We start from the raw sequence: 24,640 nt of genomic DNA, 5'->3' as shown, positions 1-24,640 counted from the left end.
GAGACCTCGCGTCGCATAGAATCATTATTTTTGGCCAATTAGAAGTGGAATATTGGATTTGTTTGCAGTAAATGTCCCTACACAGACTTTTCATTAGACCATTCACTGTGTGACATGAAATTTATGTTACACTAGAAAGCATCAGGACGCAGTTCATCCTTAAGATGCTTAGGCTGTGTACCCAGAGCCGGATTAAAGGAGGAGCGACTGGAGCAGCTGTCCCAGGGTCCCCACATATTAGGGGCCCCCACCTACTGCGTTCTGAAGAGTGGCTGCTGAGGAGCTCCTCCATGCACAGTCAGTGTCAGTCTCGCGGGATAGGGAAATCCCACAAAACAATGACTGTGAGATGCCAGGTGCGGAGGCACGCTGTCCCAGTGTTGCAGTTCTCCGTAAGTGACGTTAGGAGTGAGTGTGTGTGTGTGTGTGTGGTGGCGGGGGCGCCTTTGGCAGCAATTTTAGTGATGGTGGGGGCCCCCACAACCTCTGTTGCCCTGGGCCTCACCAGCCTTAATCCGGCCCTGTGTGTACCCATGCAGTTTGCAGCATGCTGATTGTGGGAAAGTTGGCAAGAAAGAGCTCTGTGGCAGAGTCACAAATGTGCTTAGCTGTAGTGGGCCATGATGTGTGTGTCACTGTGCTCCTCCTAGTAAATCTATTCGTTGTAACCTTGCATCCTTTCCTAACAACAACCCTACAGACCCTTGGCTCCTGTATGTCACCACTCCAGGACATCCAGTTATTTCAGGAAGATGAATGGCCAAGAAAGTCCTCTGTTGGCCAAGGAGACTGCATTTTTGCAAGATTAGATAGTTGAATCCAAATGAAAGAGCCCTTAGCCATGCATTAGGGATGATCGACTGATATTTTATAATGCCAAAAATTCCACAAAAGTAAATATTAAAAAATGGTTAAACATGAACAAAGAAACAGAACTGTACTGAATACAGAAAAATTTAAGTATGAATAGTTTGGAAATGTACAAAAATTAGAATGTAGAAGAACTTCCCAAAGTCCGCCCTGTGCTTTACATTAATATGATTACTATTATTAGTTATGTTTCTGCAGCGGGGTACACTGTGTTCCACAGGGAATACTTCGGGGTGCAGAGTTGGATCTTGATCCGAGGCACCAACAGGCTTTGACTGTTCCCAGGATGCATTACACTACCTCCTCTATAACCCCGCCTCTGGACACTGGAGCTGTTTGTACGTTGGTGACTGTAGAGCAGGTCTCCGTACAGGGGGGCTGCACTAGGCAGCCCTGAAAAGAGCTTTTTTTTTTAGAATACTTCAAGGGTTGCAGCACTTTCTATGTCATTCTGACATGCTGTGCTGTGGCTCCATTACCTCCCCTGCAGCGCTGCATACTCCCGCGGCTGGTTCCCGGGTACTTGCAGCAGAGGCGCACCGGTTCATAGGTACACCGCTGCTGACGCTCTCCAGGATCGCGTGGCTGCACATCAGGGAGGAGGTAGGGTCCCTCAGGCGGAACCCGCCACTAAATCACATTCTGGTCGCGGTCCCAGGAGACGGACTGTGGCGCTGGCGAGGACACTGTACTGCACAGGGACCCCACTATATCCACCAGGGCAGGGAGCACAGGTTGGATTTTAAGAAATCCATGTTACATAGGCTCTACAGTACCCGGTGGTGAGGACCAGCAGAGGGGATAAGGCGCTGACCTGTAGCCCCTCCCCCAGCTCCAGGAGCCATCTACTACTGGTGTTCCCACCCTGGAGCTGCTTATTACTCTCCCTCACTCCCTGACTTAGATTTCGGCACGTTTTCTCACATAGCTGTGCCTGGTCTCCGGGACTACTGGGCTAAGTCTCCTCTGTAAATCCGCCTGCCTCATCAGCACTGTGATTTTACAGTCACTTAAGTATTCTACATGTTATTTTAGACAGTGTTAGATAAGAACAAGTGGGCTTCTGCCTGAACACTGAGTACAAGTGTTCTGAGATATACTTCCAGTATCTACTGTGCATTGTTACACACACACACACACACACACACACACACACACACACACACACACACACGTGCAGTTTTAGTGTTAATCTGAATTAATTTCTGCATTGTAACTGTGACTGAGTGTGCCTGTAGCTGCTGTGTGGATTTCATTAGTGTATGCCACCTATTGCTATCACTGTATTCTGTACCCTGGGGGGCTAGGTGCGTCAGGGTCTCATATATAGTGTTACACAGTATTTCTCTAACGTCCTAAGTGGATGCTGGGACTCCGTAAGGACCATGGGGAATAGCGGCTCCGCAGGAGACTGCGCACAAAAGTAAAAGCTTGAACTAGCTGGTGTGCACTGGCTCCTCCCCCTATGACCCTCCTCCAAGCCCCAGTTAGATTTTTGTGCCCGAACGAGAAGGGTGCATGCTAGGTGGCTCTCCTGAGCTGCTTAGAGTAAAAGTTTAGTTTAGGTTTTTTATTTTCAGTGAGTCCTGCTGGCAACAGGCTCACTGCATCGTGGGACTAAGGGGAGAAGAAACGAACTCACCTGCGTGCAGAGTGGATTGGGTTTCTTAGGCTACTGGACATTAGCTCCAGAGGGACGATCACAGGTTCAGCCTGGATGGGTCCCCGAGCCGCGCCGCCGGCCCCCTTACAGAGCCAGAAGAACGAAGAGGTCCGGTGAAATCGGCGGCAGAAGACGTTCCTGTCTTCAACTAAGGTAGCGCACAGCACTGCAGCTGTGCGCCATTGCTCTCAGCACACTTCACACTCCGGTCACTGAGGGTGCAGGGCGCTGGGGGGGAGCGCCCTGAGACGCAATAAAAACAGAAATACCTTAGGATGGCAAAAGAAATACATCACATATAGCTCCTGGGCTATATGGATGTATTTAACCCCTGCCAGTTTTCCAGAAAAAAGCGGGAGATAGGCTCCGCCCCTTCACGACGGCCTTATCTCCTCAGCACACAAGCGCCATTTTCCCTCACAGTTCCGCTGGAAGGACGGCTCCCTGGCTCTCCCCTGCAGTCCCTACAGAATCAGGGTAAAAACGAGAGAGGGGGGGCACTATTGGCAGCTAAATTATAAACAGCAGCTATAAAAGGGAGTAACACTTATATAAGGTTATCCCTATATATATATATATATATATATAGCGCTCTGGTGTGTGCTGGCAAACTCTCCCTCTGTCTCCCCAAAGGGCTAGTGGGGTCCTGTCCTCTATCAGAGCATTCCCTGTGTGTGTGCTGGGTGTCGGTACGATTGTGTCGACATGTATGAGGAGGAAAATGATGTGGAAGCAGAGCAATTGCCTGTATTAGTGATGTCACCCCCTAGGGAGTCAACACCTGACTGGATGGTTGTATTTAAAGAACTACGTGACAATGTCAGCACTTTACAAAAAACTGTTGACGACATGAGACAGCCGACAAATCAATTAGTGCCTGTCCAGGCGTCTCAGACACCGTCAGGGGCGATAAAACGCCCGTTACCTCAGTGGGTCGACACAGACCCAGACACGGATACTGAGTCCAGTGTCGACGGTGAGGAGACAAACGTAATGTCCAGTAGGGCCACACATTACATGATCACGGCAATGAAGGAGGCATTGAACATTTCTGACACTACAAGTACCACAAAGAAGGGTATTATGTGGGGAGTGAAAAAACTACCAGTAGCTTTTCCTGAGTCAGATGAATTAAATGAGGTGTGTGATAAAGCGTGGGTTTCCCCCGATAAAAAAGTGCTAATTTCTAATAAATTATTGGCACTATACCCTTTCCCGCCAGAGGTTAGGGCGCGTTGGGAAACACCCCCTAGAGTAGATAAAGCGCTCACACGTTTATCTAAACAAGTAGCGTTACCGTCTCCTGATACGGCCGCCCTCAAAGAACCAGCGGATAGAAGGCTGGAAAATATCCTGAAGGGTATATACACACATACTGGTGTTATACTGCGACCAGCAATCGCATCAGCCTGGATGTGCAGTGCTGGAGTGGCGTGGTCGGATTCCCTGACTGAAAATATTGATACCCTGGATAGGGACAGTATATTACTAACTATAGAGCATTTGAAGGATGCATTACTATATATGCGTGATGCACAGAGGGATATTTGCACCCTGGCATCAAGAGTGAGTGCTATGTCCATTTCTGCCAGAAGAGCGTTATGGACGCGACAGTGGTCAGGGGATGCGGATTCCAAACGACATATGGAAGTATTGCCGTTTAAAGGGGAGGAGTTATTTGGGGCCGGTCTATCGGACCTGGTGGCCACGGCAACGGCCGGAAAGTCCACCTTTTTACCCCAGGTCACCTCTCAGCAGAAAAAGACACCGTCTTTTCAAACTCAGTCCTTTCGTTCCCATAAGTACAGGCGGACAAAAGGCCACTCATTTCTGCCCCGGGGCAGAGGAAGAGGAAAAAGACTGCACCAGACAGCCTCTTCCCAGGAGCAGAAGCCCTCCTCTGCTTCTGCCAAGTCTTCAGCATGACGCTGGGGCTTTACAAGCAGACTCGGACACGGTGGGGGCCCGTCTCAAAAATTTCAACGCGCAGTGGGCTCACTCGCAAGTGGACCCCTGGATTCTGCAGGTAGTATCACAGGGGTACAAACTGGAATTCGAGACGTCTCCCCCTCGCCGGTTCCTGAAGTCTGCTCTACCAAAGTCTCCCTCCGACAGGGAGGCAGTTTTGGAAGCCATTCACAAGCTGTATTCCCAGCAGGTGATAATCAAGGTACCTCTCCTACAACAGGGAAAGGGGTATTATTCCACGCTGTTTGTGGTACCGAAGCCGGACGGCTCGGTGAGACCAATTTTAAATCTAAAATCCTTGAACACTTACATAAAGAGGTTCAAATTCAAGATGGAGTCACTCAGAGCAGTGATAGCAAACCTGGAAGAAGGGGACTATATGGTGTCTCTGGACATCAAAGATGCTTATCTCCACGTCCCAATCTACCCTTCTCACCAAGGGTACCTCAGGTTTGTAGTACAAAACTGTCATTATCAGTTTCAGACGCTGCCGTTTGGATTGTCCACGGCACCTCGGGTCTTTACCAAGGTAATGGCCGAAATGATGATTCTTCTTCGAAGAAAAGGCGTTTTAATTATCCCTTACTTGGGCGATCTCCTGATAAGGGCAAGGTCCAGGGAACAGTTAGAAGTCGGAGTAGCACTATCTCAGTTAGTGTTACGTCAGCACGGGTGGATTCTAAATATTCCAAAATCGCAGCTGATTCCAACGACACGTCTCCTGTTCCTAGGAATGATTCTGGACACAGTCCAGAAAAAGGTGTTTCTCCCAGAGGAGAAGGCCAGGGAGTTATCCGAGCTAGTCAGGAATCTCCTAAAACCAGGCCAGGTGTCAGTGCATCAGTGCACGAGGGTCCTGGGAAAAATGGTGGCTTCTTACGAAGCGATTCCATTCGGAAGATTCCATGCAAGAACGTTTCAGTGGGATCTTCTGGACAAATGGTCCGGATCGCATCTTCAGATGCATCAGCGGATAACCCTGTCGCCAAGGACAAGGGTGTCTCTTCTGTGGTGGCTGCAGAGTGCTCATCTACTAGAGGGCCGCAGATTCGGCATTCAGGATTGGATCCTGGTGACCACAGATGCCAGCCTGAGAGGCTGGGGAGCAGTCACACAGGGACAAAATTTCCAGGGCTTGTGGTCAAGCATGGAAACATCTCTTCATATAAACATTCTGGAACTAAGGGCCATTTACAATGCCCTAAGTCAAGCAAAACCCCTGCTTCAGGGTCAGGCGGTATTGATCCAATCGGACAACATCACGTCAGTCGCCCACGTAAACAGACAGGGCGGCACGAGAAGCAGGAGGGCGATGGCAGAAGCTGCAAGGATTCTTCGCTGGGCGGAGAATCATGTGATAGCACTGTCAGCAGTGTTCATTCCGGGAGTGGACAACTGGGAAGCGGACTTCCTCAGCAGACACGACCTTCACCCGGGGGAGTGGGGACTTCATCCAGAAGTCTTCCAAGAGATGGTAAACCGTTGGGAAAAACCAAAGGTGGACATGATGGCGTCCCGTCTCAACAAAAAACTAGACAGATATTGCGCCAGGTCAAGGGACCCTCAGGCAATAGCGGTGGACGCTCTGGTAACACCATGGGTGTACCAGTCAGTGTATGTGTTCCCTCCTCTGCCTCTCATACCAAAAGTACTGAGAATCATAAAATGGAGAGGAGTAAGAACTATACTCGTGGTTCCGGATTGGCCAAGAAGGACTTGGTACCCGGAACTTCAAGAGATGCTCACGGAGGACCCGTGGCCTCTACCTCTAAGAAAGGACCTGCTCCAGCAGGGACCTTGTCTGTTCCAAGAATTACCGCGGCTGCGTTTGACGGCATGGCGGTTGAACGCCGGATCCTGAAGGAAAAAGGCATTCCAGAAGAAGTCATCCCTACCCTGATAAAGGCCAGGAAGGATGTAACCGCGAAACATTATCACCGCATTTGGCGAAAATATGTTGCGTGGTGTGAGGCCAAAGAGGCCCCTACAGAGGAATTTCAACTGGGTCGCTTCCTACATTTCCTGCAAACAGGACTGTCTATGGGCCTAAAATTAGGGTCCATTAAGGTTCAAATTTCGGCCCTGTCGATTTTCTTCCAAAAAGAACTGGCTTCAGTGCCTGAAGTCCAGACGTTTGTCAAAGGGGTACTGCATATACAGCCTCCTTTTGTGCCCCCGGTGGCACCTTGGGATCTCAATGTGGTTTTGGGGTTCCTAAAATCACATTGGTTTGAACCACTCACCACTGTGGAATTAAAATATCTCACATGGAAGGTGGTAATGCTGTTAGCCCTGGCTTCAGCCAGGCGTGTCTCAGAATTGGCGGCTTTATCTTATAAAAGCCCTTACCTGATTTTTCACACGGATAGGGCAGAATTGAGGACTCGTCCTCAATTTCTCCCAAAGGTGGTTTCAGCGTTTCACGTGAACCAGCCTATTGTGGTGGCTGCGGCTACTAGGGACTTGGAGGACTCCAAGTTACTGGACGTAGTCAGGGCCCTGAAAATATATATTTCCAGGACGGCTGGAGTCAGGAAATCTGACTCGCTGTTTATCCTGTATGCACCCAACAAGCTGGGTGCTCCTGCTTCTAAGCAGACGATTGCTCTTTGGATTTGTAGTACAATTCAGCTTGCACATTCTGTGGCAGGCCTGCCACAGCCAAAATCTGTAAAAGCCCATTCCACAAGGAAGGTGGGCTCATCTTGGGCGGCTGCCCGAGGGGTCTCGGCTTTACAACTTTGCCGAGCAGCTACTTGGTCAGGGGCAAACACGTTTGCTAAATTCTACAAATTTGATACCCTGGCTGAGGAGGACCTGGAGTTCTCTCATTCGGTGCTGCAGAGTCATCCGCACTCTCCCGCCCGTTTGGGAGCTTTGGTATAATCCCCATGGTCCTTACGGAGTCCCAGCATCCACTTAGGACGTTAGAGAAAATAAGAATTTACTTACCGATAATTCTATTTCTCATAGTCCGTAGTGGATGCTGGGCGCCCATCCCAAGTGCGGATTGTCTGCAATACTTGTATATAGTTATTGTTACAAAATTCGGGTTATTATTGTTGTGAGCCATCTTTTCAGAGGCTCCTTCGTTTATCATACTGTTAACTGGGTTCAGATCACAGGTTGTACGGTGTGATTGGTGTGGCTGGTATGAGTCTTACCCGGGATTCAATATCCTTCCTTATTATGTACGCTCGTCCGGGCACAGTATCCTAACTGAGGCTTGGAGGAGGGTCATAGGGGGAGGAGCCAGTGCACACCAGCTAGTTCAAGCTTTTACTTTTGTGCCCAGTCTCCTGCGGAGCCGCTATTCCCCATGGTCCTTACGGAGTCCCAGCATCCACTACGGACTATGAGAAATAGAATTATCGGTAAGTAAATTCTTATTATACTATTTAGTGTGTTTTACTGTGTGTTTCAGTCACATCATACCGCTTTAATCCTCTGTTTGTGTCACATAATATAAGGGGGTTATTTGCAGGTATTGTTTTTGTCTGTCTATTTTGTACTGTTTAGCTCTGCGGCTACATCTGCTATCATGTTTGCCACGCAGGGCGGGAAATCCGCGGACGCTTCTGCATCATGCAGGGCGTGCACCACGGATTTACTTGGGGGGGAAGTTATAACTGATGGTTTGTGTACTGGATGCCATACATCTCCCAGTCAGCCCACAGCTCCCGTAGTCACTCAGGAGCCATTTCTCCAGTATGTTGCATACGCTGGTGTCACGTCTTATGCCCCCTGTGGGACCTCCTGTGCCATTGCAACCACATATTGTCCCTGTAGTTAATCCACCCTGGGAAGACACTGTCTACCCAGATACAACAATTAAATCAATCTTTGGTGGTACAAACGCCACTGGGGTCAAGAGGTCATCTAAGCGGGCCGCTTCCTCCTCACAATCCACTAACATTTCAGATAATTCTTCTGATGAAGATGGGGAATATACTGATCCGTCAGACACTGAATCACTTGCTTCTGATGAGAAACCTACAACTCATGTTGATGTCCCTGACCTAGTGGAGGCGATTAAGCTGATGCTACAAATTGATGATGAGGTAGATCCCACTACTGCGTCTAAGAAACCTGATAAGTTTAAACATCAGAGGGTTGCTAAAGTAGTCTTACCACATTCTGACCATTTACTTGACATACGTCAGGAATCCTGGTCTTCTCCGGGAAAGAAATTCTCCCTGCCTAAAAATATGCTAGCTTGTTATCCTATTCCTGCTGAGTTTAGTAACAAATGGGAAAATCCACCGCCGGTAGACTCTCATGTCGCCCGTCTTGTGGTGTCATTTACTCTGCCTGTCACCACTGTCACCTCACTGAAGGAGCCGACGAATAAGCATGTGAAGGGATGCCTGAAGTCTATTTATTCTCTTACCGGTGCTGTACATAGTATGTTTCGAAAACCTAATGGGTGTTTCTGTATATAGTTGCTGCCATCTAACCTCACTATTAAACCTATCCCGAAAGGTTCGATTGGTAGTATAGTGAAAAAGTGGATCGTGAGGGAGCTGGCGCTGCTCTAGGGGGAAGGTGAGGTGAAGAAACCAAGTGAATAATACTTAGCTAATGAACAAGTTGAAGGTTCTCGATACTCCTGGGCCGCCAAAGGAATTGAAGCATGGGTTCAGGCATTGGAGGAAGAGCTACCTCAGGCTATATCTGACACTGCCAGACAATATCTGTCTCATATTACCACTGCCATCCACTATATTCAGGAGGCGTCCTCTGAGGCATGGGTTATGGCGGCCAAGGCATCTACCACGTCTATACTGGCTCACCGTATTCTGTGGTTGAGGTCCTGGAAAGTGGACCTGGACTCCAAAAAGACCCTGGGGGTGCTCCCTTTTAAGGGAGACATCCTCATTGTGGAGGATCTAAACAAGATTGTAACTGATTTGGCGTCTGCCAAGACTGCGTTTCTCCCAAGTACTAATCCTCCTGCTCTGAAGGCTAAGAGTACCACTTTTTGTTCCTTTCATCCTCCAGGAAAAGCGAAGGGTCAGACGTACCCGAGACAGGCTCGTACTGCTAAAGTATCCACTAAGCCCAAATCCAAACAATCCTGGGCTGCCCGTCAGCCTGCTTCTAAACAGGACAAGCCTGCTGCATGACTGGGCTAAGGACACTGACCATCAGCTTTGGATCCACCTGGTATCTCCGGTAACAATTGGACTCTTGCCCCTATTGGACACTACAAGCCCACTACAACCTGGAAATATTCCCCTGCTGCTCACTGGATTCTCACCTGCTAAACTGAGATCCTGGGGACAACATCCATAAGGACTGGGTAACTACTATTATCTCAAGTGAACCAAGAAATAATGAGGAGGGAGTCCTAACCGGAGACTGTGTACATATAATATTTACCATGAGTGGGATCCAATTGGTCCTAATCAACATCTTTTAACATCATTTGTTTCTGATTTAGGAACAGATAAAGATAGTGTGACTGCATCTGATTTATTCAATTAACCATTTTATATGTTTATTAAAAATTTGTGATTTTTTTTTTTATCTTAACAAATTATCGTCCCTTATTGGTTTCACAGCCGGCGCCAGTATATATTTCCATATTGTTGCTTCACTTTACTTAGGGGCTGACCCCCCCTTTACTGGCTGCCGCTGACAGCGCACTCATAATCTTTCTCTCTCTTTCCTGCATGACGGGGCGGGCCTCCTCCTGGGGGATCCCAGGGTGGGAGGCCGACTTCTACATTTCACTCAGGTCTGGTTAAAGACCACTTCAGATGCATGGGTGCGAGAAGTTGTCTCTCACGGGTACGCAGTCTCTTTCAAGAGACGTCCCCCTTGCAAGTTCTGCACGACGGTTCTTCCTTCGGATCCCTTGAAAGCGCAGGCTGTACACCTGATTGTACAATCTCTCCTGGACACAGGAGTGATAATACCGGTATGTCTGTCCCAGAGAGGCAGGGGGTACTATTCAACTCTGTTTTTAGTCCCGAAACCCAATGGGTCCTTCCGGCCTATACTCAATCTCAAATCTTTGAACAAATTTGTGAGAGTGTACAAATTCCGTATGGAAACCCTGTGCTTTATTGTGCTGGCCATGGAACCCGAGGACATACAGGATGCTTACCTGCATATACCTAATGCCATTTTGCATCAGCAATATCTGCGGTTTACTATTGGCAACCTACATTATCAATTCCAGGCGCTGCCATTTGGATTGGCCATGGCACCTCGGATTTTCACCAAGGTCATGGCCGTGATGATGCCCCTTCTCCGCCATCGGTATCAGGATCCTGCCATATTTGGACGACTTGCTGATCCTGGCGAACTCCCAAGAGGTTCTTCATCATCTGGAACTGACGGGCCAATTCCTGCAAGCCCACGGGTGGCTCATCAACTGGAAGAAGTCCTCGCTGGTCCCTGCTCGGAGCATGGTGCACCTGGGGGCACTGCTGGACACACACAGTCAAAGACTGTTGTCTCCAGAGAAAGTCCTTAAACTTCAGGACAGGATCAGATGCTTCCTTTCTCGCCCACGAGTGTCGATACACTCGGCGATGCAAGTACTAGGCCTCATGGTGTCTGCTTTCGCCATGGTAGAGTACGCTCAATTTCATTCCCGCCCTCTGCAGAGGTTAATCCTTTCAAAGTGGGACAGCCTGCCTCACCGGATCAGGTCTCAAATGTTCTCCTTGACTCCGGAGGTTCGTCTATCACTGAGCTGGTGGCTTTAGGACCAACAGTTGAGCAGGGACCGTCCCTTCTGGATCCCCAACTGGGTCCTACTGACTACGGACGCCAGCCTGCAGGGTTGGGGCGCGGTGCTGGAGTAGAACTCTCTCCAGGGTCGGTGGACCAAGGAGGAATCTCTCCTCCCGATAAACATTCTGGAATTGCGGGCAGTGTTCAATGCCTTGACTCTTGCCCTGCCTTTGATACAGACCAGGCCTATTCAAGTACAATCAGACAACACCACCACGGTGGCATACATAAATCATCAAGGCGGCACTCGTAGCCGCATGGCAATGATGGAAGTATCAAAAATCCTTCGTTGGGTGGAACGCCATCTGCCAGCAATATCGTCAGAGTTCATCCCCGGAGTCCTCAACTGGGAAGCGGATTTCCTCAGTCGTCAGGACGTTCACTGCGGAGAGTGGAGTCTTCATCCGGTAGTCTTTCAACTACTAGTGGACAAGTGGGGCCTACCCGATGTAGACCTGATGGCGTCTTGACACAATCACAAGGTTCCGAACTTCAGATTAAGGACAAGGGATCCTCAAGCAGCGTTCGTGGACGCACTGGCAATTCCATGGAACTTTCGGCTGCCATACGTGTTCCCTCCAGTGTCACTCCTGCCCAGGGTACTATGGAAGTTCAAGCAAGAAGGAAGAATACTACTTCTAGTCGCTCCAGCATGGCCCAGACGGCATTGGTTCTCAGACCTGCAGTGTCTATCGATAGAGCGTCCTCTTCTACTTCTTCAATGCCCAGACCTCCTTGTTCAGGGCCCTTGTGTCTACCTGGACCTGGCCAGACTGGCTTTGACGGCTTGGCTCTTGAAGCTTCACTCCTAAGGGCCAAAAGATTCTCCGAAGCTGTTATCCAAACTATGCTGAAGGCCCGTCAACCGGCTTTCGGCATGGATTTATTATAGGGTCTGGAATTCTTACTTCACCGGGTGTGCTGCTAAAGATTACGATGCATACAAATTCAGAACTGCCAGAATTTTGGCTTTTCTGCAACAAGACCTAGATTTAGGCCTTCGTTTGGCCTCCCTAAAGGTTCATATATCTGCCTTGTCGGTGTGGTTTCAGAGGAAAATTGCGTCTATTCCTGACGTTCATACTTTCACTCAGAGTGTCTTACGGATTCAGCCTCCCTATGTTCCTCCTGTAGCTCCATGGGATCTGTCTGTTGTCCTGAATGCCCTACAAGAGTCTCCATTTGAGCCTCTTGAGTCTGTGGACCTTAAATACCTTACGCTTAAGGTCGTGTTTCTGCTGGCTATTGCCTCTGGTAGGAGGGTTTCGGACTTAGGCGCTTTGTCCTGTCGTCCACCTTTTCTGATCTTTCACCATGACCGGGCAGTTCTTAGAACTTGCCCCGGTTATCTACCTAAGGTGGTGGTATCTTTCTATCTTAACCAAGAGATTGTGGTTCCGGCTTTTATCTCTTCTGGTTTGATCTCCAAAGAGCGGTCTTTGGATGTGGTACGTATTTACGTGTAGAGGACTGCCTCTCTCCGGAGGTCAGATACCCTTTTTGTACTTTTTGGTTTTCACAAACGTTGCTGGCCTGCGAATAAGCAAACATTGGCCAGATGGATTAGAATGGTGATTGCACAAGCCTATGCGCAGGCTGGACTCCCAGCTCCTGCTGCTATCAAAGCCCATTCTACTCTGTCTGTTGGACCTTGTTGGGCGGCCCGTCGAGGCGCGTCCGCTGAACAATTGTGCATGGCGGCTACGAGGTCCTCAGTGAACACGTTCATTAGGTTCTATGTCTTTGATACTTCCGCCTCCCAGGATGCTTCCTTTGGACGCCGGGTTCTTGTGCCCGCTACAGTGCGTCCCCTCCCATGAGGAACTGCTTTAGGACATCCCTGATGTATTCCCTGTGGAACACAGTGTACCCCGCTGCAGAAAAAGAGTTATATGGTAGACTTACCATAGTTAAATCTCTTTCTGCGAGGTCCACTGGGTTCCACATGGCGCCCACCCTGACGCACTTAGCTTCTTTGGGTTTGTATGGCATTAGCCGCTGGTCCCTTCTCCTGTCATGAGAATGTGGTTCTATGTAACTAACATCTGCCGCTTCTTTTACCTGCTACTGCATTGGACTGGTTAATGAAACTGAGCTCCAGTGCCTGGAGGCGGGGTTATAGAGGAGGTGGTGCAATGCATCCTGGGAACAGTCAAAGCTTTAGCCTGTTGGTGCCTCGGATCAAGATCCAACTCTACACCCCGATGTATTCCCTGTGGAACCCAGTGTACCTCGCAGAAAGAGATTTAACTATGGTAAGTCTACCATAAATCTCCATTTTATATTGTTCTGTGAATCTGACTTGCTGTGTAATTGCATTAGACCCTTGTATTTATTAGTGTTTACGCTTACCCCGCAGGACTGGTTATACAAGATTTGACCAAGTTGAATTTCTTTGATACGTCCATACGAAGGGATATGATATTTCACAGTATTCACGACGCTGTCATCCACTGCAAGTTTAGATCATCCTCTTTGGCTCTCGCATCTTCAGAAGAGCAAGTTCTCAGCTCCGACACACAAAGCCAGATCTGATATCTCCTTCCACAGAGAAAGACAATGCAATAAGATTTTAAAATGTTGCCTCAGAGTATAATACATTTCTGAAATCACAGGTACCTCCCTGTTTGATAAGGTACTATGTGCCGCTTTGGTTTGATGAGATTGTTGATTGCTGGTTATACACATCAGCCCATGAGACATCATTTATATACACAATATTACTGTGTAAATTATGCGAGCTATGTGTAGAGGATAAATTATTTAATTGTAAATGCTTATACATTCATTAGGAGTGTAAAAATCTTGGGTCTTCTAATGGTACAGAGATTCTTTTAAATACGCATGCCCCTATTTTTATGATCCCATACTGTGCTGCTGCTGGTACGAGATGGGGAATTAAGGGCTATTGGGAGAGAAAAGAGAATTGTTCAGAGTTTATTATGTCTGATTTGTGTGAATGGATAGGATTCATTTATATATCCACAGTAGCTGCGTTTACAGGCAGTGCTCAGCGGCCCTAATGAGCGCTAGTTCTTGTTTGATGACATTAGGTATTTTCTTCTCTGTTATCTAAATATCTTCCCATTGTACCTTACTGAATGTTTTCTACTTTGATGGAACTTGGCAATAGGGCAACTCTACTTTACATCAGTTTAAAAAGAAAAAAGAAAATCATGTGGAGAGCCTTCAATTCATGCAGTTTATTGATCTAGATTCCTTAAATTACAATGTTATTTAAGTGTGATCCCTTGGTTAACCAAATAGATAAGATGGGTATAAGTCTATACATTTTTTTTATCTTGAATGCTAGCAGTGTTTTGAGTAGCCACCAAAGTTATTATTTTTAAATTGCTTTCTTTTCAGTGTGCTTTACTTTTGTTATATTTATCAGTGGGTTCCATATGTTTGGTCTTTGATCATATTGATTTCCCCTTTCTGTCACTGTGGGTCAGATGTATTAAGCCTGGAGAAGGGATAAAGAAGTGAGAAGTGCAAGGTGATAACGCATCAGCTAGTCAGCACCTGTCATTTTTCAAATCCGGAATGATTGGCTGGTGTATTATCACCCTGCGCTTATCACTGCTTTATTGTTTCTTGCTTATTGTTCTCAAAGGGCACCTGTCCATTGAGCAGTGTTGGAAGGTGAACTGCAATTCATGCTGCATTATTCATGTACTCAGGTGTAAAAAGAAGCTACTATATAGTATAGTATATACAAAGTACTTCAGTAAGGTAATTCATACAGTCAGATAACATAATTTATGAAGTCTATTTAAGGCATTGTAATGCCATTACATTTCTTTTACATGAAATACAAGTTACTTTCTGCATTTGAGAAGCAATAGGTAATTCGTCTAGATCTCCTGTTCTGTGACACTTTCTTTAGTGGTGTGCTCTGGGGTAATTCTCTAACATATGGCCTCATTCCGAGTTGGTCATTAACAAAAGTTGCAGCTTGTTTGGCCACAGCTTGCTCTTATTTTTTGTTTGCATTTTTTGTTTTTTTTGAAGGCAGGTAGCACTTAATGATTCTCTAGAACAAGGGGGCTGGATCAGGGATTGGAGAGGGGAGTGTAGATGAAGCCAAAGGACATTAAGGGCATGATGAGGAGAATTGCGGCCATAATGGCCACCGGAAAAGCGCACATGTGCCTATTTAGATGGACACGACTTGCTGGAACTCAAAGCCTGGTGAAAGTTGCAAGCTGAGGTTGATGCCAGTTGTACGCTGCATTCAATTAGTCCACTGTGTCTAAAGCTGGCCATGCATAAGAACAGTATCATTCCAACCAGCCACAGGTTGACTGGTTGGAATGATAATCTGGCAGTGTGTGGGAGCAAATGATTATCCACAGTTTGCTCCCACACTCAACAATGGTTGGTCTAACTAGTTTTTCCAACTAATCTAGTGCGGGGGAACTTTTCCCACAACTGAATGATAAGTAAACGGACACTGGCCAGCAGTGTCTGCCGCCTTCTTCATCATCATCATCATCATCATCATATTGATACTGGCAATGCTGCCAGTCAGCCCGGGATCCCTGTCAGCGGCTGAGCGAGAGGAGGATCAGTGCTGTTGCACGTCAGTCTCTCTCCAGGGGTGTATGCCTCAGTCCTCATGGTTTGTATTATTATACCAGACACCTCCCACACACCCGTCATGATCACCAACCCGCAGCAGTACCTTCCGTCTCCCACGCCCATGCACCTTCAAATCAGAGACTTGGATGGCAAACATAGGAGGGCATGTGTTATCCATAGCTAAAAAATGCTACAAGCATTATATATATATATATATATATATATGGGATGCGGTTACATTGCCGGCAGTCGAGATCCCGACCACTGACAATGCTGCCAGCCGGCTAACAGGGGCTATTCCCATTCATGGGTGTACACTACACCCATAGTTTGGGAATAGAACCTGTGGCAAGTGCAGTGAGCCCGCGAGGGGCTCCATTGCGCTCGCCCCCTGCCGCGATACCATACCCAACGCATATTGGACCAACTGTTGTTGAGTGTGGGAGCAAACGGTTGATAATTATATATATATATATATATATATATATATATATGAAATTAACCTAGTGCAGGCATGTCCAAACTGCGGCCCTCCAGCTGTTGAGAAACTACACATCCCAGCATGCCCTGACACAGCTTTAGCATTCTCTGACAGCAAAACTGTGTCAGGGCATGCTGGGATATGTAGTTTCACAACAGCTGGAGGGCCGCAGTTTGGACATGCCTGACCTAGTGTATAGTAACCGTAAAATTGAAAGTCTGCTTGCCTACTTTGCTTTTTACATGTTTCAAGCAGCACTGTGCAACTGTGTTTTGCCGCCTTAATATGATTTTGTGGGTTTCAGATCAGCCATCTTAAGCCATAGAAAGGTTTTGTTTAGTGATAAAGTACAGGTGCTGGGCGGTTAGATTAGTGGTGTTGGGAGGTTATATTATATTCTTCATACTGTCACTACACAGTGTGCTCTACTACTCCCTCACACTGTCACCACACCACACAAAACATGCAGAAGTAGGCAGACACTGGTTATACATAAGTTGGTAAGGTATGTGAGGCACTGTTTTAGTTGGACAGACAAGTTGGATGGTTGAAGGAAGGTTGGCGTGTTGTGTTGCCAGCATAAGCCACACTCAATAATGCAAATTAAGTAAAACTGCTACTGCTTTGATTTAAAAGCAAGATTACACTGTACAGATTTTTTAAATGAAGAATGTTTCTGACGCTGGGAAGTGTGGCGAAAAATGTATATTGGCATCTTGTTCGATTTGCATTCCACAGGCTCTAAGTGATTTGGATACTTCTTAACTACACGTTCCTGCCATTTAGTGTAGTGTGTAGCTGTAGAATGTGTGTGAGCTTTTCTGTACTCCCAGAAGTATCTGTTCCTGTCACTTCAATGGGGAATTTGCTCCATAAGCGAAGTTGGTTGCGTGTCACGTCTGTGGCAAATTGAGAATAGGGAGTAAAATAAGATAAATATTTTTTTTCTTATGGGTATATTTTATGTTTGGGTCCAACTCGGAATGAGCTCCATTGTATTTAGGAAACAAAATGCATTATCCATTAAATTAACTTCTATTTGTCTACTGAAAATGACACTATGAAATAACACGCCTGACTTACTGCACCTTCCAAGTCAAGCTATCAAACTAAACTATGGTCACTTCAGATATCTGGGCTGGAGGAAAGAAAAAACGATATCGTTGACTGTATTAATTGCTCTCTCCCTTGTAAACATGATCATCCATTTCTGTTGCTAGCAGTGTAGTGCACTGTATAGCAAAACGGGTGGTATTCAGTATACCGGTTGTTGGGATCCCGGCGCCCAGTATACCGGTGTCATACCGAAACCTTTTCTCCCTCTGGGGAGTCCACGACCCCCCTGGAGGGAGAATAGATAGCGTGCCCGCAGCGAGCCCGCAAGTGGCTCATTTGCGCTCGCCCTGCTGTCGGCAAGCCGGCGGTCGGGATCCCGGCGCTGGTATGCTGGCCGCCCGGGGACACGGCAACTCATACCACACCCTAGCAAAACAATATATGTTAAAATGTATCTTGTCTTCGTCATTTGTACAGCTCCACAGACAAAAGACAAGTTCATTTCATGACTGCACAAGATGTGTATAGCAGCCTCAATACCTCATGTTAATTACATTAAATAGGTATTTATAGTTCGAGACTTCAGGTTCCTTTGTGATCCTTATCTGTAGAAATCTATTATATAAGATGTGTCCTATACTAGAATACTTGCTATTTAAGACCAACAAACGAAAGCCTTATTACTGCCGTGCAACTGTGACCCAATCCTTTCTTTCTGTTTTGACAGTAGGTTTTACTCGTAGTTCATTTAATTTTTTGTTGAGAAATCCGTGAGCTTCATGCATTAAAGGGCATCTGTTACACTTGGTAAGGATTTGCTTTTTACTATAATTCTAATAGCAAATGAGTATTTGTGGTTTCTTTGTTGCTGGTCTCTTATAGTTTTGCATTTTGTGTGGGCAGGCCAAAACTGGAAGACCAATATTATAGAGAAGAATTGCTTTTAGTTGCTGAAGATAATAATTAGTGCCACTGTGAATATAGATTTTTATATATGTACAACTGCATCTCTCTGAGGGGGCTTTTACACAACCATATAGGTCATTGCACTTCTGTGTATGTATCAACACAAAGCTGATCAGACATGTTTATTCCATAGCTACCTGCTTCAGAGTGTTCCTATGATATTTAATAGTTACTGCTGATATCCATGCTTTAAGGCAGAGGTTCTCAAATGCAGTCCTCAGGGTACCCAATGGTCCAGGTTTTAAGTTTATCCATGCTTAGCCACAGGTGACTTAACCACTTAACTGGCATGGTGCCACCCCACTGTGTCCCCCAGTTTTTGAGGAGGAGATTAATTTTGCAGATGTGAATATAATATCAAAATACTTTATAAAAATACTTTTTAGACTATATTAAATAAAAAACAAAAAGTTATGGTTTTGAAGGGAAAAATTGTCAGTTAAGTGTTTAATTAGTACCTCAGTCAATTTGATTTAACCATCTGTGCTGAGCCATGGATATCCCTAAAACCTGGACTGTTGGGGTGCCTTCAGAACCACGTTTGAGAATCTCTGCTATAATGTACATTTGACCAGACTCTGGCCACCTTTATTATATTAAGGCTTAGTGACATACTTATGGTTTATGTAAGCTGCCAGAACGACTTTGCCTGTGTTATCACAGAGGGATGATTTCTGCTTGCAGCCCATGAAGGTGCATTTATCCATGTAACAATTTTTAATTTCATTGGTATACATTTACAGATGTCACCATTTCATTACAATGGCTTATCAACCTCAAGATTGTCTCCAAGCAGTGATATAGGTGCACTGATCAGCCCAGGCCACTGTTTTCTGCTTTAAAAAGTAAAAAAATGCTTACGTCACAAGCAGACATGGTGACTTATTTGTGAACATTTCCTGAGTTTGTGTTATTCAGAGCGCTTACATGATTTTCCACCCAGCGAAGAATCCTGGTGGCTTCTGCCATTGCCACTCTGCTCTTTGTTCCGCCTTGGCGGTTTACATGAGCCACTGCGGTGATGTCTGACTGAATCAGAACCGGTAGGTCGCGAAGCAAATTCTCCGCTTGACGAAGGCCGTTGTATATGGCCCTTAATTCCAGTACGTTGATGTGTAGACAAGCCTCCTGGCTTGACCACAGACCTTGGAAGTTTCTTCCCTGTGTGACTGCTCCCCATCCTCGGAGGCTTGCGTCCGTGGTTACCAGAACCCAGTCCTGAATGCCGAACCTGCGACCCTCTAGAAGGTGAGCACTCTGCAGCCACCACAGGAGAGATACCCTGGCCCTTGGGGACAGGCTGATCATCTTATGTATATGTAGATGTGACCCGGACCACTTGTCCAGAAGGTCCCACTGAAAAGTCCTCGCATAGAACCTGCCGAATGGAATGGCCTCGTAAGACGCCACCATCTTTCCCAGAACTCGAGTGCATTGATCCACCGACACCCTTTTCGGCTTCAACAGGTCCCTCACCAAGCTCTGGAGTTCTTGGGCCTTTTCCATCGGGAGAAAAACCCTTTTCTGTTCTGTATCCAGAATCATGCCTAAGAAAGGCAAACGGTTCGTTGGAACCAACTGTGACTTTGGTAGATTGAGAATCCAGCCGTGCTGCTGCAACACCCTCAGGGAGAGTGATACGCTGTTCAGCAACTGCTCTCTTGATCTCGCTTTTATTAGGAGATCGTCCAAGTACGGGATAATTGTGACTCTCTGCCTGCGCAGGAGCACCATCATTTCCGCCATTACCTTGGTGACAACCCTCGGGGCCGTGGAAAGCCCAATCGGCAACGTCTGAAATTGGTAATGACAATCCTGTACAGCAAATCTCAGGAACGCCTGATGAGGAGGATATATGGGGACATGAAGGTATGCATCCCTTATGTCCAGGGACACCATATAATCCCCCCCCCCCTCCAGGCTGGCGATGACCGCTCTGAGCGATTCCATCTTGAACTTGAACCTTTTTAAGTATAGGTTTAAGGATTTTAAATTCAGAATGGGTCTGACCGAACCGTCCGGTTTCGGGACCACAAACAGGGTTGAGTAATACCCCATCTTTGACCACCACTTGTTGAAGAGACAATTTTTGCATCTCATTTAAAACTACCTCCCTCTCTGGAGGAGAAGCCGGTAGGGCCGATTTGAAAAACCGGCAAGGAGGCACCTCTTCGAATTCCAGCCTGTAACCCTGGGAAACAATGTCTATTGCCCAGGGATCCACCTGTGATTGAACCCAGACATGGCTGAAAAGTCGAAGACGTGCCCCCACTGGGGCGGACTCCCTCAGCGGAGCCCCAGCGTCATGCGGTGGATTTTGTAGAAGCCGGGGAGGACTTCTGCTCCTGGGAACTAGCTGTAGTTGGCAGCTTTTTCCCCTTGCCCTTACCTCTGGCAAGAAAGGAAGATCCCCGTACTCTATTGGATTTATGCGACCGAAAGGACTGCATCTGATAATGTGGCGTTTTCTTAGGCTGTGAGGAAACATAAGGCAAAAAAGTTGATTTACCTGCAGTAGCTGTGGAAACCAGGTCCGTGAGACCTTCCCCAAACAATTCCTCACCCTTGTAAGGCAAAACCTCCATATGCCTCTTTGAGCCGGCATCACCCGTCCATTGTCGGGTCCATAGGGCTCGCCTAGCAGAAATCGCCATAGCGTTGGCTCTGGAACCCAGTAGGCCAACGTCTCTCTGAGCATCCCTCATATATAGGACAGCATCCTTAATATGACCCAGGGTCAATAAAATGGTTTCCTTATCCAGCGTATCAATATCAGCAGATAAGGTATCTGTCCACGCTGCTACAGCACTACAAACCCAAGCCGACGCTATCGCCGGTCTGAGTAATGTACCAGTATGTGTGTAAATTGACTTCAAGGTAGTCTCCTGCCTGCGATCAGCAGGATCGTTGAGGGTTGCGCTATCTTGAGATGGCAGCGCTACCTTTTTGGATAATCGTGTCAACGCTTTGTCCACCCTTGGGGAGGATTCCCACCGTATCCTGTCCTTAGCTGGGAAAGGATACACCATAAGAATCCTTTTGGGAATCTGCAGTTTCTTGTCTGGAGTTTCCTAAGCCCTTTCAAACAACTCATTTAGCTCATGTGAAGTGGGAAAAGTAACCTCAGGCTTTTTTTCTTTAAACATGTGGACCCTCGTGTCCGGTACAGAGGGGTCATCTGTGATATGCAACACATCTTTTATTGCAATAATCATATAATGAATACTTTTAGCCAATTTTGGCTGCAACTTCGCATCATCGTAGTCGACACTGGAGTCAGAATCCGTGTCGGTATCAGTGTCTACAACTTGGGATAGTGGGTGATTTTGAGACCCAGAAGGTCCCTGCGACATAGTGAAAGGCAGGGCTTGACTCCCTGTACATTCCCTGGACTCTGCTTTGTCCAACCTTTTGTGTAATAAATTCACATTTGCATTTAAAACATTCCACATATCCAACCAGTCAGGTGTCGGCGTTGCCGACGGAGACACCACACTCCTTTGCTCCACCTCCTCCCTAGAAGAGCCTTCCGCTTCAGACATGCCGACACACGCGTACCGACACCCCACACACTCGGGGAAATCTCTAATCTGGAGACAGTTCCCCAACAAGGCCCTTTGGCGAGACAGAGAGAGAGTATGCCAGCACACACCCAGCGCCAATGACCTTGGAAAAAATTCCCAGATAGATATAGCGCTTTTATTATATATATTTACTGCGCCAAATTATGTGCCCCCCCCTTCTTTAAAACCCTCTGTCACCGTGTTCAGCAGGGGAGAGTCCGGGGAGCCAGCTTCTCAGCGGTGTGTTGTGGAGAAAATGGCGCTGGTTAGTGCTGAGGGATCAAGCTCCTCCCCCTCAGCGGCGGGCTTCGGTCCTGCTCGATTTCTTTTAAAAACTGGCGGGGGATTTCCTATATACGGCCCTCAGAGCCTATATATATATATTTTGGCCAGTCCCAGAGGTTTAAAATTGCTGCCCAGGGCGCCCCCCCTGCACTCTGCACCCATCAGTGCCTGCCATGTGTGTTGTGTGTGGGAGCAATGGCGCGCAGCGTTACCGCTGCTCGTTGCCTCAGAGAAGATCTGAAGTCTTCTGCCGCCTCTGAAGTCTTCTATCTTCTCATACTCACCCGGCTTCTATCTTCCGGCTCTGTGAGGAGGACGGCGGCGCGGCTCCAGGACGAACTGCGAGGGGAGACCTGCGTTCCGACTCCCTCTGGAGCTAATGGTGTCCAGTAGCCTAAGAAGCAGAGCCTAGCATTTAAGTAGGTCTGCTTCTCTCTCCTCAGTCCCACGATGCAGGGAGCCTGTTGCCAGCAGGGCTCCCTGAAAATAAAAAAACCTAACAAAATTCTTTCTTTCAGAGAAACTCAGGAGAGCTCCCTGTAATGCACCCAGTCTCCTCTGGGCACAGTATCAAACTGAGGTCTGGAGGAGGGGCATAGAGGGAGGAGCCAGTGCACACCCATATCTAAAGTTCTTTTTAGTGCCCATGTCTCCTGCGGAGCCTGTCTATTCCCCCATGGCCCTTACGGAGTCCCCAGCATCCTCTAGGACGTAAGAGAAATTAGGAACAATTCCAATGTCACTTGTTATTTTTTCAGGGGGACTATGAGTACATATCGTCAGTAGCCTATAATAAGGAGATTTTTGTCTTAACTGTTAAATCCTTTTTTCTGAAGCCATGGTTGACACTGGGGTCAGTGGGTATAGCCAGGCATTCAGTCAGGGCACCAAGGAGTTAAACTTGTGGAGTGCAGCCTGGGAAGCCCCTCCTCCCCTATACCCAGCCTGCCTCAGGCCAGTCAGTTTATTTACTATACAAGCCAGGAACAGGAAAGGAAGATAGAATAAGGAACCCGCACCCATACAACCCTGATGTATATAAATAGAGGAACATGTCCGGAAACAATGTTGCGAGGAGCGGAAGGGTGGGCGCCCAGTGTTAATCATGGCGTCAGAAAAAAGGATTTAACAGGTAAGACAAATCTCCTTTTTTCTGTCAGTCAATGGTCTGACATTGGGGGCAGTGGGACGTCCGAAAGCTGTCCCGTTATGGGCGGGAACGCTCCCGAGCTGCACTAAGGACCTGACGCTCCAAAGGCAGCATCAGCCGAGGCGAAGCTGTCAAACCTATAGAACCCGAAGAAAGGTATGAGCTGAAGACCAAGTCGCTGCTCTGCCGAAGCCCCACGGCGGGCCGCCCAGGAAGTGCCAACTGATCTAGTGGAAGGGGCCATAACCGATGCCGGAACCGGCTCCCCAGCCAACAGGTAACCCTGCTGGACCGCAACTCTCAACCATCTAGCAGTGGTCTGCTTGGAGGCTGGCCAGCCCCGTTTATGTTCATCATAAAGGACAAACAGAGAATCTGTTTTTCGAATGGCACTAGTACGTTGCACATAATTACGCAAAGCCCTGACCACATCCAGTGTGGCCATGGCGGAATTGTCATCTGAGGAATCCGAAGGAGAATAGGCAGGTACCACTATTTCCTGATTGATATGAAAACTAGAGACAACCTTAGGGAGGTAATGAAGGCGTGTACGCAGAACAGCCCTATCTGGATGGAAAATCAAGGATATGGCAAGAAAAACGCTGTCTTCCAGGTGAGCCAGTGAAGATCAACCTTTTCTAGAGGCTCAAATGGAGCCTTCTGGAGAGTCCGAAGGACCAAGTACAAATCCCATGGGTTAACTGGAGGTGCATAAGGTTGTTGAATATGAAGAACCCCCTGCAGAAATGTGTGAATAGCGGAACATCGAGCCACCTGCTTCTGGAACAAAAAGGACAGAGCTGAAACCTGTACCTTGAGAGAAGTCCAGCGTCTAACCCCGACTGTAGGTAAGCTAAGAGTCGGGAGAGGCGATATTGGAGAAGGTCCAGGCGGCGATCAGCGCACCGCTTAAAATAGATGCACCACACGCGATAGTAAATCTGCGTTGTGGATGGTTTCCTAGCAGAGATCATAGTATTGACAACCTTGGAAGAGAAACCCCTAGCTCTCAAGATCGACCGTTCAATAGCCAACCCGTCAAATTCAGACGTTGAAGATGCGGATGCAGACAAGGGCCCTAAGACAGTAAGTCTGGTTGTTGAGGGAGGTGCCATGGTGGAGCTAAGGAGAGTGCGAGTAGATCCGCATACCAAACCTGGTTCGGCCAGTAGGGAGCGATCAGAATCGCTGGTACCGCTTCTAATTTGAGCTTGCAAAGAACCCTGTGGTAAGAGAAGCCACAGGCGGGAAGAGATACACCATTTGAAAGGGCCAAGGCACCGCCAGGGCGTCTATGAGATACGTGC

At 47.4% G+C, this 24,640-nt stretch overlaps 1 protein-coding gene across 1 annotated transcript in view; it reads left to right on the top strand.

The window, feature by feature from the left end:
* Window positions 1-16,340, top strand: part of SLC26A5 (solute carrier family 26 member 5) — a 136,763-nt gene extending 120,423 nt beyond the window's left edge. Inside the window, exon 19 of the mRNA XM_063927010.1 lies at window positions 13,608-16,340. Coding sequence (XP_063783080.1) covers window positions 13,608-13,783 — 176 coding nt within the window. The 3' untranslated portion in view covers window positions 13,784-16,340. The remainder of the gene's footprint in view (window positions 1-13,607) is intronic.
* Window positions 16,341-24,640: the final 8,300 nt, after the last annotated feature.

Source organism: Pseudophryne corroboree, chromosome 6 (assembly GCF_028390025.1).
Source record: "Pseudophryne corroboree isolate aPseCor3 chromosome 6, aPseCor3.hap2, whole genome shotgun sequence".
Classification (NCBI taxonomy): Eukaryota; Metazoa; Chordata; class Amphibia; order Anura; family Myobatrachidae; genus Pseudophryne; species Pseudophryne corroboree.
The sequence above is the reverse complement of the archived record's forward strand: the minus strand, read 5'-3'. Positions and strand labels throughout refer to the sequence as shown.